This window comes from Manduca sexta, chromosome 12 (genome assembly GCF_014839805.1).
Source record: "Manduca sexta isolate Smith_Timp_Sample1 chromosome 12, JHU_Msex_v1.0, whole genome shotgun sequence".
NCBI classification, from domain to species: Eukaryota; Metazoa; Arthropoda; class Insecta; order Lepidoptera; family Sphingidae; genus Manduca; species Manduca sexta.
The window spans coordinates 6951127-6965524 of NC_051126.1; the positions used below are offsets into that span (position 1 = coordinate 6951127).

Here is a 14398-nt window from a genome sequence, read left to right on the forward strand (position 1 = left end):
ACCTAATTTGGTGAGTGTTTATTTTATAACGTAATGTAACTGAAAATAGCTCGATTCCTAACAAGGCCCACTATCTATGTTTTTGTTTTTTTTTGTGTTGAAGTTCAAAACACTACTATAGTCATTTTTATTAGTTCTTTTATTACCAACAATTTATAATATGTAGTGATATGTTGCAATTTAATCGGAGATTTTTCTTTATATTTTTTCACAAAATTAAGTTTATTTTAATACGCAAAATATTATTTACGCAACTCAGAATGACAGGAGCGAACTAGGAATAGTTAAATTCATCCCAAAATACATTCATAAGTTAGTACAATCTCTCTGGAGGCGGTCTTTGCGCGATGTCTCCTTTATAATTCACAAAAACCATATTGCTTTGACTTTGAAATCTTATAAGCGAATAGTTCCAATTCGAGTTATGCCCGCGGGGCTCTGGTTACTAAAACCGCAGTATGACAACATTAATTCAACGTGTTTTTATACTAAAAATGTTTTTGTGACTTGAATTTAATTTGCGTTTGTTAAAACTTTTGGACTTTTTTATTTTATTCTTAATCGTCATATTATATTCTATAACTATTAAACATTAATAGCTAGGCAGAAATTTAAAATAAATTTCCAGAAAATATGTCATGCTAGTTTATATTACCATTTTTGCCAGGGATTTCGAAATATCTAATCTACATTTATACTTATATTATACAGCTGAAGAGTTTGTTTGAAAGCGCCAATCTCGGGAACTACTAAACCAATTTTGATTTATTCATTACTAATAAGAAACTACATTACTCTTGTGTGCTATAGGCTACTTTTTATCCCGAGGAAATATAAAGCGGGACTTTATCCCGAAAAATATAGTTCATGCGGGGGAAACCGCGGGCAAAATCTAGTAACTAATAAGAGTGATTTCTTATACAGATGGTATATAAAGTGAATTAGTCTGGACTACTGGAGTTTCATATGACATGAGTAACTAATTCCAGACTTCACTCGCAGTGCAACAGTCTAATATAAACTTTGAAATCAACTACGATGACCTTATGACAATAAGCTGACGAAATTATAAGCAATAACATAGAAGATCTATCAACTTTATATAATGCTAGTAAAAGTATACTCGGTCATTTTGACATTGCATTAAAAAATTAAAGCATTTACTCGTCTTTACCTCTGCTAACATTATGCCAAAAATAATTTAGGAAAAACTTATATTTTCACCAGAAATTCCTATTTTACTTTAAAGATTTCTTAATCATTTTATAGTTTAGTGCGAATATGGTGTGTGTATAAGCATATTTCTAACTGAAAGTGTGATGTTTCCACTGCGATGAATTCTCTCTGAGTAGTAATAATTTATATAACTATATGTCTACATAATTATTATTGTTATTTGAACTTTTAAATTTTCAACCATTGTCTCATGCACCTACCATGATCATCTCGGCACCACCCTACGGTTGGCTGGTACAGAATGCCTATGGCATTAAGTCCGCCTGTATACATTTGTATATGAAGTGCTCATAAATAAATAAATAATAGTGGCATTAGGACATTTCAAATCAAAATGACATATTATTAATATAAATATTTTGTTCGCAACTTACACTTTGTTATTTTAGATTTATGATCCTAGTAACTTATTGTCAAGTGTTATTTACAGTGATATAAGTATGTCGTATTGTTTAGGAACGCAATGTTAAGATGACCCCGTATTAGAAGTGTAGACCAAACGACATATCCGTACAAAATTTTTTAAAGACATTTTTATTGATTTTTGTAACGCACTTTTTAAATGTACGATGAATGACTATGTTGTCAGTTATATGGGGAGAGTGTTATTAAATATGTTTGCTCGTTCAAACAAGAATAGCCATTGAAGATAACAAATTAATAAGGAAGGTAACGTTGATTTTCCTCTATTTCATCATGGGTACTGAAAGTATTCCGTAATTTCCAAGAAAGGCACTTTTATCCTATAATTGCTGTCAACTACTCATCAAAACTATTAGTGATGCGACAAGCAATTAATAGTAAATACCTCCGACCATTCCTTCCATTGACAAACAATTAGCCCAGTATTAGTATACGGCTATTATCAAGACTCGGTGACAGTCATTAGGGCGTCATCATGAGAAATCATTGTGTTTTGTAACAGAAATCGGTGGAACAAATTATAACAATGAAATTCTTATATATTTTAAGTGTGTTAATCTTGTCAACTGCTTCGGCACAAGATGCAGGTAAAAATTGCATAATTTATAAATTAATAATAATAACCATTACGGAATCATTATAATATAAATTGGAAAATCGATGTCTTTAAAAATACCTCCAAACTTGATTTTAGCATCCACAATCATCAAGTCAAATATTATTATAATAATTAATTTTATAATTAAACTGGAAACATTATATTGATTTTTTTTGTACAATTTTAAACGATTCCAAAGGTCACAATAAATATAACATTATATCGTAACGTTAATCTTAATTATAAATCTTTAAAAGCTTCATAATATTATCGGAATACATCTAATTCCCGTTTGCATCTAATACGATATTTATTTACAAAATCTATATCTTATCAATATTTAATTTACAGCTAATTGTGATAAATGCGCTACAAGAGACCAATGTGAGATATTTCGAAATATGAGTCCCACACAACAAAACATGTGGGTAAACAAATATCCATGTGCGAAAATTCTCTACAACGGCCATTACATTCCGTATATAAATGGAAACTATGTAAGTAATTCATAATGATCATCGTCATCATCATCATCATCATCGTCGTCAGCTCGTTGCAGTCCACTGCTGGACATAGGCCTCTCCCAAGGTACGCCACAGAGCCCGGTCTCCTGCTTTATGCATCCCGTCGCTGCGAGCTCTCTTGTGTAAGTCGTCCCGCCATCTGGCCAGAGCGCAGATTCTTAATTACAATGTGAATTTTTTTAAGTTGTTTGTATGCTTCTTAAAAGCAGACGTAGAAATTGACACATTAATATAATAAAGGTACATAGAGGGACTGCAATAATACGCAAAAGAACTTTTGTTCCGAGAAAGTTCTTTCACGCAAGCGTAGCCGCGAGCAACACCTAGTTGTTTATAAAAACATTTTTTTTATAGTATTAATAAATATCTTTCCGTCACAAAACGAATTAAGCAAACCAAATTGCCACACACCCACATGAGTAGGTAAACATTTTTTTTTAAATCGCTTATACAATTTTGTGTTCTTACTAATGTGTTTTTCCTTCACAAAAATAAAATATAAGAGACAACTTTACTCTTCACAAAGAAAAAAGGTTCAATTTAACTTAACTATAGGCGATATAGAGTTTTGAATTGTTTCACCTTTTCTTGGCTGATTAAACATCATTATGTTACTTACACTCGTTAAAACGTTAAATCTTAAGACATGGGCATTTTCAGGTTTGTTGCTCCGATAATTTGTGGGCTGCTGAACTAGGTTATAACTACGGCGGAGACAATAATGTCCTATACCCCGAATACCCAGACACAGGGGTACAAGGCGTACCCGCCGACTACCCAAACTACTATCCAACTCCAAGCATTCCGGGTGGCTCTAACAATCCAGATCCCAGGGACTCTAATTTAAACGTACAACCAGGTGTAATAAACAGACCAGCAACCACCCCACCTTATTTGAACTATAACACTTTACCTCCACGCGTTACCAGCGGGCAATGTCTAGCATCTAGCAACCCTCCAAACCCTCAAACAGGTTGTTGCGGCCTCGAGGCGTCTGAATCTGACAGGATTGTCGGTAAGTAAACTATTACGTAAAACAGTTTATCTTACACCGCTTACACCTGGCGATAAACGTGAACTACGCACTATCATTAATTAACAATAAATTATTTTATAATTGTTTGTGGTTGGTAAATTCTTTTTTAATTAATTTGGGAATATCATCTTTATCTTCTTCTTACGATGACTTACTTTAATACACACATGTTTCTGTAACTTTTCTTTGACCGTTTACAATCCATTTTATTTCACATGCACAGTAACCTCTGCACGTCCAGTTTACCCGACAACACCTTACGCGTTGTGGCAACAAAAAGATCCATCAAATGCGAAAATTATCATCAAAAAGGAGTCTGACAAAACTGTTAATGTCACTATAGATTCTCGGATAGCAGGTAAATAGTTCTAGCATTTAAGTAAGTTTAGGATGTATCCAACCGCAATAAGGGTGAAGTTATATGAGAGCCGAACTTAATACAAACCAGTCAAAAAGAGCAACAAAAGCATAAGGATAAAATTTTAAATATAAGAGACGGTATAACTTGACATCTTACAATAATGTTGACCAAGTCAGATCTGAAGATTCGGATAGGTAAGCACCTTGCAGTAAGCAATTGTTTTGGCCTTCGACAGTTTTAGACTTCGACATTGACTGCACGTAATGAATTAACAAGGCTTTTGGTAACATCAGACGAACCCGAAAAATATGGTTATAAAGCGACCCAACTAGCCGAAAAGTAGGCTAATATAACACCATCAAGTCTTATTAAGACAAAAATATTGAAAAAAAAATAATACTCCAAATAATTCAATTGTGAAGTAGTCATTAATTTTGTAATCTTCCAGGTGGTAAGGAAACAGACTTTTATCAATTTCCGTGGACTGCGCAGCTAATGTCGACGTTTGCTTACGACCAACGTCGGCAGTCGTTTGACTGTGGTGGATCTCTCATCAGTTCCCGATATATCCTCACCGCTGGCCATTGTGTTTATGACGCAGTTGGCATATTAGTCAAGTAAGAATTTAAATTCTTGTATACTAGTTTTTGCTCGCGGAGCCAACCGCATGCAAAAGTTTGTCCGGGACAAAAGTGCGACTATATCTATATTGACCCGGAATAAAAGTGACCTATGATGATACTATTTCAGACTATAGTCAATATCTGTGCCAAATTTCATCCAGATCTGTTCAGCCACTATTGCGTGTTTGAGTAAGAAACATTCAATATTTTGCAATAATAATAGTAGTAAAGATTACAATTTATGAATTCATATTATATAACTAATTTCCTTGAAGAATCAATAGCACTCGTACTTTTAAATTAAGAAAAGAATTACGCGCAGACAGATATTTATGATATTTAGTGAAATTGCTTCTTTGGAGTTTTTGATAAATACTGAATTAAAACACTTATCAGCACATTATAGGTCTACTGTAGTCTCAAATCCAATTATTATTACCAGGGTCGAAGCATACCTAGCCGAATACGACAGAACCACGTTCCCAAAGGATTGTAAAAATGTTGTCGGGTATGGACAAGAGTGCATAGAAAACATTGTGATAGAAGCAGAAGAAGTTGTACGACACCCTCTGTATGACGACGATAAACTATATAACGACATAGCATTGATTAGGCTTCGAGAAAACGCACCATACACAGGTGAGTAATTGTTTATCACGCTTACACTTGAGTTCCTATTAAGATATTCTAAATCTATCGATAGTTACAAATAACATCAACCAAAGTTAGAAATAAAGACAATAGATCCTCCAAACAATTCTAAATTTAAACAAGTAAATTCAGAAGTAAAACAACTTGTATTTACAAAGGAAACTTAACTAGTATTTTGCTTATCATTCAATTTCCATATAAAAATAAACTCGGCAACTTATTTTCAGAATTCATAAGACCAATTTGTTTGACGCCGATCGACGTGGACGATACAAACTTCGCGAACTTGCGTCTGGCGGTCGCCGGCTGGGGCCGCAACGGTCGCTACAGATCTAATATAAAACAATCCACTGTCGTCAACTTGGTGCCCCAAGAACAATGTAAAAAATATTACCCGGCTTTATTAAGAAGCCAAATGTGCGCCGTCGGGTATACTGGCGAAGACACATGCAAAGGTGATTCAGGCGGCCCCCTAATGACGGTAAACGGCGGAAAGTATTATGTAGTGGGCATAGTGAGTGGCAAGCGAGCGGACGCGCCCTGTGGAACTGCCGTACCTTCGCTTTACACTAATGTGTATTACTACCTGGACTGGATTCTTGCTAACATTAAAGATTAATTTTGTGATGAAATAAATGATTTCGAGATGTTACCCGTGTTACTTTTTTAACTATCTAATCATTTCCTCAATAAACTGGTAAAACAATATCTAGCACTTACAAGGTATAATCATTTATTTATTTATTTTGAGAGTTTACAACAGAGAACACACATTATATTATTTTCACATATAGCAGTATAACGGTAGAAGATAGCTGTGTTACTCTACTTACAGTAAACTACATATTATTAATTTTGATTTTAAAAGATTATTATTACATACATATTATTTACTAATCATATGTATGGTCATGAATGCGATCGTCTTTTGTAGATTTTACTATTTTAAATTCAAAAACATTATCACGCTGAAGAAATATTACCAGCAAAATGCAAATAACATGGTACTGCTGCTTATCGTTTCGTAGTTAGTATTCAAAACTCAATACACGCGCCAATGCATATTTACAAACGGTAAGGTAAATTCGCCATAATGTACTTAATTCCAAGCTATGCTCAGTTAAAGCGCAAAAGTTTTGTATGCTCAAATATTTTTTATGAACTGCAAAATGGTTTTAAAGCGATGTTTAGTAGATATTTTGCACAGTGGCCATGCATGGTTTAATGTAAATTGCTAACGCATTTACCACGTCGCACTGCAAAATTGTTGAGTGCTGAGAAACATTGAATTCGGGCACGTAATGAAAATTTCGTATTAGTTCATTTTTAAGTCTATTAATGTTTCACTGCTGGGTAAGACATATAATTATTAAAAAGCCCTAGATTTATTCAGATGAAATGGGTTTTCTAATTCATTAATTGACTTCAGTTACCCTCAAAACGAACCTAACAATAATGGCAGAGTGTACACTGCTGTTGGGCAGCGGAGAAACAGACAAAGCAATGAATGAATCTAGGGTCTTTGTCTGTTGTAATGGTCTAGATTCTAGCCTTGTATACTCATGACCTACTAACTAAGTACTTAGTGCTCGTAACGATTGGTAGACAATCATTGTTAGTGAAGATAGCAATAAAAAATTAACTTAATGGATCCAATACGTTTTACGCGACACCCTCAGAACTTAATTATAATTTCGCAGTATTTGGACGGTCACGCGTTAAACTGTTTGATGAATGATGATAGATTGTGGGAAACTGCGACACCGGTGCCCCAGAATACTTACTTATTACTTAGCAAATACATATACAAGGGCATTGGTAAAACGCTGTACCTCTGTCATAGTTATTTCGGAATTGAATTATGTTCTGAGACAGTTATGCAATTTTTTATCTAATTTCCTCTGACGTTAAATGTCATTCAAGCCGAAGAGATAAAACATTAAATATCTAACTTTAACAAAATTATGTAAATACTTATACCTACTTTATGAAGAAATATAACCTCGCTAGACATACCACCTTATCTAATCTTACTAATATTTTTTCACATTGTCCCGATAGTAGAAAATAAACAAACTTCATAATACTACTAAAATTATACACGTTTTAAAATCAATAAGCTATGTAAAATGCAATAAAATAATAAAAAATCATATTCAAAGGATAGAAATGATCCATATTTTTACTAAATCAATTCCCCGCCGCGCCGTGTTGACTTTGTGCCTATACATTGAAATGTGGCTCTTAAAAGCAGCCTCTACATTCCCTTTACCATTAAGCGGAACACAATCCGGCAGAAGAACACTCAAATGAGCAAACACTATTATCAGGTCTACGCCGAGGGTGTGCAGATTTCCCCAGAGTACCCTTCTCCTTAAAAGTGCCGGTCGAATGACCGCTATTCACCGCACGACTTGGGAGCGGTTTTTTTAACACAAAGCGGTGGAGGAAGATACAATCGAGTAAGTGAGGGACTATTGGCACTTTATCAATAAAAATAAACATTTACATATAGATAGCGGCAATTCTTGATCGATTATTATAATAAAATTCAAACTGTCTTATTCGCGAAAACTTATAATAGGGTGTTGTTACCCTAAACACATATGAACCGTTCAAAGTTCCACAAAAAGGGGTACCTACAATTTATCAAGGCTATTGATCCCTAAATCCCAACCCCAAAATATGTCTGACATCGTAAACCTGATTCCCGGCGAGTGGCAAATTTATGTTAAATCAATGCAACGAATAAAAACAATGTGACGTTTAGCCTGTACTGTGTCACAATTAGCGCGCTTCCCTCGTTTTATAGCGACTTAAAGTCATTATTTCACGTGACAGACTTACCCCCTTATTCATAGACGTTTTTTATCTAACGACTGAGTAAGGCTGTGATAACAAGTCTGTTTCTCAGTGCTGACGGCATGGTAGTTTTCGCAGTGCGTCGACGTAGGGTCGTTTTGATTGGCTAATATTGAAATACAACAATAATAACCAGTCTCAACGGCCCTATGTCTATTTCTCAGTGCTATTGGGCACTGAGAAACAGGCTTGTTATCACAACTTTACTCCGTCCTTAGATAAAAAACGTTTATGAATAAGGGGGTTAGAATAATTGAGTAATATATATTTACTATCCTGCGCCTCCAAAGCTTAACAATCTGTGCTTGTTTTGTAAGGATATTGTCGTGAACCTATAAACATTAATGTAATAGCGCAAAATCTGAAAACATTTAAGTAGAACTGGTAAGTGTACTATTGGAATTCTATTATTAAAGGAAAACTCGCGTCCGAATGTTTATCTCCAGTCTGACTGATCTGCGAATATTTAAATGCCTACCCATATTTTATAAGAAATTTAACAGACAAACACGTTTTAACGAAACCATCAGAAACCAAATGTCTGAAAAATTATTAGATCCAAACACGAATGGAACTGCTGGTATGTAATTCCCGAACCGAGTTTACAAAACAATTTTTAATTTAGAACTAAACAGTGTAATAAATTGATTTTCGGAACGTATTTAGCGAAACACATTTAGTTCGACATCCGATCCCAAATTAAGTCATCCAGAAAATACAAGATTGTTTCCGTTCGATAGGTCTAATCTCTCAGATGGGTATTCGTGCTGAAACGATCCTCTTTTATTGGAGTCTCTTTGTCGAACTATTCGACATTTTCATCTGATACCCGAAGCTATTTTAGTTCACGCCGAAACTTTTTGGATACATCTGAATTCGTAATTTGTTAACACTAAACAATGTATTTGCGGCAAAATAGAAATCTACAAACATTCAGAGAAATTTACTTGAAACGTTCTATTTTAGATAATCAATACTCTTACGACTGCAATTTTAAAGTTAAACAGTAACTGTGAAATAAAATATAAACATGAAATTCATCGTAAATATGCAACGAAATCGGAAACCCGTTTCATATGCAACAAGACCATAAATTTTGTCGGAGATCGTCAGTGTCTCCGTGACTGTTATCCGCACAACTACTATATAATTCCCAGTAATCATTTATAGCAGTAAATAACATTTACTTCAAATAAATTATTCGTAGGATTATTTTCTTACTTAAAATGTCAATAACACGAGTGGTGGCGATAACAGGATGCGATAGTGGACTAGGATGGGCTATCGCGGCGCGGTCGGCCCGTGAAGGCCTTGTCACTGTTGCTGGAATGTACCAAGGAGTAAACACACAAGCGGCAGATAGCTTAAGGAAATTATACGCTCATCCCTTCCCACTCGATGTCAGGGACCCCGAGAGTGTCGCCGGCTTTCGTGATTATGTGAAGTGCCTTTTAAAAGATAACCCCAACTACAGTGAGTTTTGTTTTGCTCATTTTTTTGAATTACGATACGTTTATTATAGATTGGACGGTGGCAAAGCCTTGCGGTATGAGCGGTCAGCCCCAAATGAATGTATAAGGTAACAGCACAACGTTCTATAATATTACTTTGCAATACGTACATTTATTCTTTATCCGCGTGTACATTCACATGAGCTGACTCTACATACTCAACATACGTAACACAGTATTAAAATGGTGTCCTATTTCAAACTAATAACGCTTGTTTTGCAATTAAGACGAACCGGAGGCTTTTTCGTGTAGGTATTTTACAGTTAGCTTTCTCCCGACGCTCGTAAAGTTTACTGTATCTAAACCAAGACGATTAATCTATCGTCCTTAGATAAATAACCATTCGACCGTGTTAGACAAATTGATAAGGGGTTTGTCAGGTGAGTTTATTAATGTAGGTTTAGGAAAACTAAGGCTTCATCAAATAAAACGCAGGCGGTAAATGTAATTAATAATAAAAATATTATTTATTATTATCAGGTAACTTCGCAATTTAGTTTTGCATGATATTTTATTATGAAAACTGCTTAACGATACGTCGGTCGAATCTACATAAAAAAATCTATTCATATACTTCGGTATTTAAAACTGCAAGACTTTATTTCAAAGCTCATAGTGACTAATAAGCCGGTTTCAGACCAAGAACTAAGCCAAATTAGTTTAACTTAGTTCGTAATGCTGAAAAGTTCCACATATACATGACTTAAACACAAGTATAAAAAAATATGTTGACTATAGGTACGAACAAAGTTAATTTTACATAGCTTAATTTTCGACCTGCAACATGGGTATTACCCGAGGTCCAATTCTAACAATTACTTAAAGTAATTCATATACATTTAAAAAAAGCCAGACTGATTAAAAAATATTAAATTCAATCATGTTTGTAGAGCTTCACGCAATCGTCAACAATGCTGGCGTTATGACGATTGGCAATTACGAATGGCAGCCACCATCCATAATCGAAAACACTATAAATGTTAATCTACTCGGAGCCATGAGAGTCGTCACCGCATTTATGCCAGATCTTAGAAAAACTGCTTTAGAAGTAAGTATCTAATTTCCTCTTTCTATTTTGATTATATAAACTGACTATTTGGATGTAATGTAATCAAGTCGCGTTGGCAATAAGCAAGGCTAAATCGATAGACCTTTTCTACTGAATCTAAAATCGCTCTAGTTGTTTAGAGTATTTTCAAGTTTTTGATTTGATCACCACCGAAACCATAAATTTAGTGACTGAATATTTGTATTTTGCTTAAATGGCATAATATTATCTCCATTATGGCCTTGCGGCAGTCTATGCGCTGTGGACTGGGATGCCCTGAATTCGCTATCCAGCAACGCTATGTATTAGTTTTCTGCCCTCATTTAATTGCACGAGATTAAATAGACCAAAAAGGGTTACGCGTAAAGTTTATTACAACTACTCTACATTGAAGGCGATTTAATTGCAATTGAAGCGCATAAGATAGAAAATATTGATTTAGCAAAGCTACACTTTTGTTACTACTAAACAAAAAACTTACTCAAAATTTTATTTTGTACTTTTAAATAATTCGATTTTCAGAAACCGATATCGAAAACCCGTATAATCAACGTAAGCAGCCACTGTGGTTTGCAGCCGTTGCCGGGTTTTGGCGTATACAGTGCTAGTAAAGCTGGCTTGCTGGCGTGGACACGAGCTTTACGGCACGAACACAGAGAACACGGCTTAAGTGTCGTTGCTTTTGTACCCGGTAAATGGGCCAATCCTCCTTACTTTATTTTTAAATACGGCCAGACAATGGTTGAAGGTATTATGGATATAGAGCCTTGAGCAAAGTTAGGCGAATTTTTAAAAAGATTCATATTTGCAGAAATTATTTATTTTGTTTATTGTAACGTAAACATAGACTATAAAAATGTAATATGAATAAAAAATAGCAATATATATTACAGAATAGTTTATTTTTTTATATGTAATTTTAGAAAGTAATAATAATATCAAAAGTATAGTTGTAATATTTTTTTCGTAGATAGGTACACAGCTGGAAATAACATGAGAGAATTTAATTTAATTCTAAATTAAGATTATTTTTTTATCCCATTTGTATATGCTATTAAGGTTGTAATATGGAATCCCTTTAAAAAATTAAATTAAATTTACAGGAGGTTTCGTCGCATCTAGCAACTTATTATCACATCAAGGTACATCTGGCGACGCAATGTTGGATCATTTAAATGAAGAGCAAAAAGCATTCTACGGGAAGAAGATCACAACTCTGAATAATTATCTGAAACAAGCCCACTCCGCGCGTTTCGACTCTATGCGAGACGAGAATATTCTAGAAACATTCATGGAAGTCCTATTAAAAGATAATCCTAGGGAATTGTACAAAGTAGAATCATGGCGATACATGTTTTATTACAACCTGATGAAATTACCCTTACCAGAATGGGGATTGGCGTGGGTTATTAAGAAATTTCTTAGTTTTCCAGATGTATGAAATTTGTAAAAACAATAATTTTGATCTACAACTTTTAGTATAAGTAATATAATATTATATACGCCTGTTTATGTTCCTATCAGTACCTACCTGATAGTTCATATATCTTTAAGGCGATACCTCAAGGTCCATTTTCATACATTTTGTTTCACCTTTAATCTGGGTAACTAAACAAGTATTGGCAAGTAAAGAATTTAAATTCATTTCTAGTTAGTGATTAGTTCTCGCAGTTGAAAGAAAAACGTAAAAATAATTAATAATCATGGATATTTCGGCCTTTAAAATTTAATATGACGAAATTATTACCACCTTAAGTACTTTGATTATTTTCAAGTTAAAGTGACTTTACAATGTACACTTCATAAATCGAATTCTAGATCCGTGCTTAGACTAGCAAGTACTCGCAGCAATATTTTGCGCAAAAACTTGTAGATGCGTTTAAACTTGCGGCAATATTTCAATTATTCTATACAAATGCGATTTGCCACGAGTCGTTCGAACTTCAAAAGCCGTGATTGTTTACACGGTAAAATTTATGTGCGGAAGGGGACTTCTGTAATTCTTATTGGTAACCTATACATCGCTTAATAATACTTGTGAAAAAAGCCAGCTTCACTGGCCCTATAATGTTAACTGAATTATGGATTGACTCTCTTTTCAATTTATTAATAAAATAGTTTTACAACCAAAAAATATCGTTAATTATTTGCCTTTAGAAATTGTACACGTTCCGAGTGTGAATGGAATTGATTTATTATAAATATAATTGTTATAGGTAGGTATAGTCATATATATAAGTTACTAAAACCACTAAACCATATAAAGGTAAACTGCTAAATATACTTACTTAGATTACGTAGGGACATATATATGACTTAAATCACATTTTGCTTTTTTTTATTACCTAGACTGTATGATAATCGGCCAAAGACGATCGCTACGTTGCAATAATATTATGTATAGTCAGCCACTAAAGTATCTGAATAAATTTCAAATTTAAAATCGTCTTTGAATTTTTCCGCCCTTGAAAACAATAGTATCTTCCTAAGTAAAATAAACGAGAAAATATTGACTTCTAATATACAATAAAGAAAAAACATCTATTTGAGTTTATTTGTCATCTAACTAATTTAAAGTTATGCTGTATAGATTGCAAACAGATTTTGTTACCTCCTACCAACTTTTCGTGATATTTCAAAACTGAATGTATAATTTCAAAATAAATAAACCGAACCGAACCCTAAAACTACCAAGCTTATATAGCTTCATAGCTATGGACATAATATTTATGTAACAGCGTGTTTTTTTTCGCGATTCTATTTCCGTGCGAAATTATCCCTAAACTGTGACCTTCTCTTTCTCCCGATATTTTTTTTTGTTTTAATGGCAATTGTTGTACATTATGCCAATTTCAAGTTAGGATTTTTCCCGATATTATCAGTTTTACCTGAGGTTTTACTGTCGTTTCGGATATATCAATGACTAAATATAAAGAGGACAGGCCTCAAAAGTTAGCTATATGAATAAGTTATATTTATGTTAGGGAAATCGACGCAGAATTGTCAATATATATGTCTATCTCTTTTACTCAAAGCTTATTTAGAACGCAACAAAAAAAGACAAAAATAATTGCTTTCTTCGAATATGGCACTATTTCGTTTACTTCAACACACTGGGACCGCCTTGCGGCAGAAACGCCATTTATTGTAGCCCAGTCAGCAAGTACATGTAGTGTCAGACGATGTAAACAAATCTTCATAAATATTGAATTTAAAGTAATATAATCATATTCTCAATTGTTCAGTGTGTTTATTAGTGTATTTGTCAAGTTTCGAAAATTACTCAGTGTTGTGTGAAAGGATGCAAATCGAATTCACGCAAGAAAGACCCCGAAATATCTTTTCATAGGTTAGTAACTGTTTTTACCGAAAATTAGTAAATATCTTTGTATATTTACTTTTAGGATGTGTTTTTATCAATTAAAATTATATGTGGATCTTGTTTGATAAGCTTTGAACCCTGTTAGGCGTGATTTATATCCATTAAAATCATTATGTTTGTTTACACACGAGCTTAGGGATGGG

At 33.9% G+C, this 14398-nt stretch overlaps 2 protein-coding genes across 3 annotated transcripts; both read left to right on the forward strand.

The window, feature by feature from the left end:
* Positions 1 to 2019: 2019 nt before the first annotated feature.
* LOC115440404 (phenoloxidase-activating factor 1) lies at positions 2020 to 6104 on the forward strand. Of its 2 annotated transcripts, XM_030164689.2 has the most exons (7): positions 2020 to 2246; positions 2609 to 2754; positions 3442 to 3796; positions 4041 to 4175; positions 4627 to 4795; positions 5244 to 5440; positions 5680 to 6104. In XM_030164689.2, the coding sequence occupies exons 1-7, from the start codon at positions 2186 to 2188 to the stop codon at positions 6069 to 6071; spliced, it is 1455 nt and encodes a 484-aa protein (XP_030020549.2). In that variant the 5' UTR covers positions 2020 to 2185; the 3' UTR covers positions 6072 to 6104. The 2 variants fall into 2 exon arrangements, with proteins under 2 accessions (XP_030020549.2, XP_030020550.2); XM_030164690.2 differs by lacking the exon at positions 4041 to 4175.
* Positions 6105 to 9416: 3312 nt separating this feature from the next.
* On the forward strand, positions 9417 to 12383 carry LOC115440389 (D-beta-hydroxybutyrate dehydrogenase, mitochondrial). Its single transcript, XM_037438009.1, has 4 exons — positions 9417 to 9787; positions 10716 to 10873; positions 11396 to 11564; positions 11977 to 12383. The coding sequence occupies exons 1-4, from the start codon at positions 9541 to 9543 to the stop codon at positions 12312 to 12314; spliced, it is 912 nt and encodes a 303-aa protein (XP_037293906.1). The 5' UTR covers positions 9417 to 9540; the 3' UTR covers positions 12315 to 12383.
* Positions 12384 to 14398: the final 2015 nt, after the last annotated feature.

Excerpts from the sequence above, each read along its gene's own strand:
- LOC115440404 (XM_030164689.2), top strand. The coding sequence starts at position 2,186 with ATGAAATTCTTATATATTTTAAGTGTGTTAATCTTGTCAACTGCTTCG. Across the intron at positions 2,247-2,608 it reads TGCTTCGGCACAAGATGCAG|CTAATTGTGATAAATGCGCT; the intron begins GTAAAAATTGCA and ends TTTAATTTACAG. Across the intron at positions 4,796-5,243 it reads GCAGTTGGCATATTAGTCAA|GGTCGAAGCATACCTAGCCG; the intron begins GTAAGAATTTAA and ends TATTATTACCAG.
- LOC115440389 (XM_037438009.1), top strand. The coding sequence starts at position 9,541 with ATGTCAATAACACGAGTGGTGGCGATAACAGGATGCGATAGTGGACTA. Across the intron at positions 10,874-11,395 it reads TTAGAAAAACTGCTTTAGAA|AAACCGATATCGAAAACCCG; the intron begins GTAAGTATCTAA and ends TTCGATTTTCAG. Across the intron at positions 11,565-11,976 it reads TGTCGTTGCTTTTGTACCCG|GAGGTTTCGTCGCATCTAGC; the intron begins GTAAATGGGCCA and ends TTAAATTTACAG.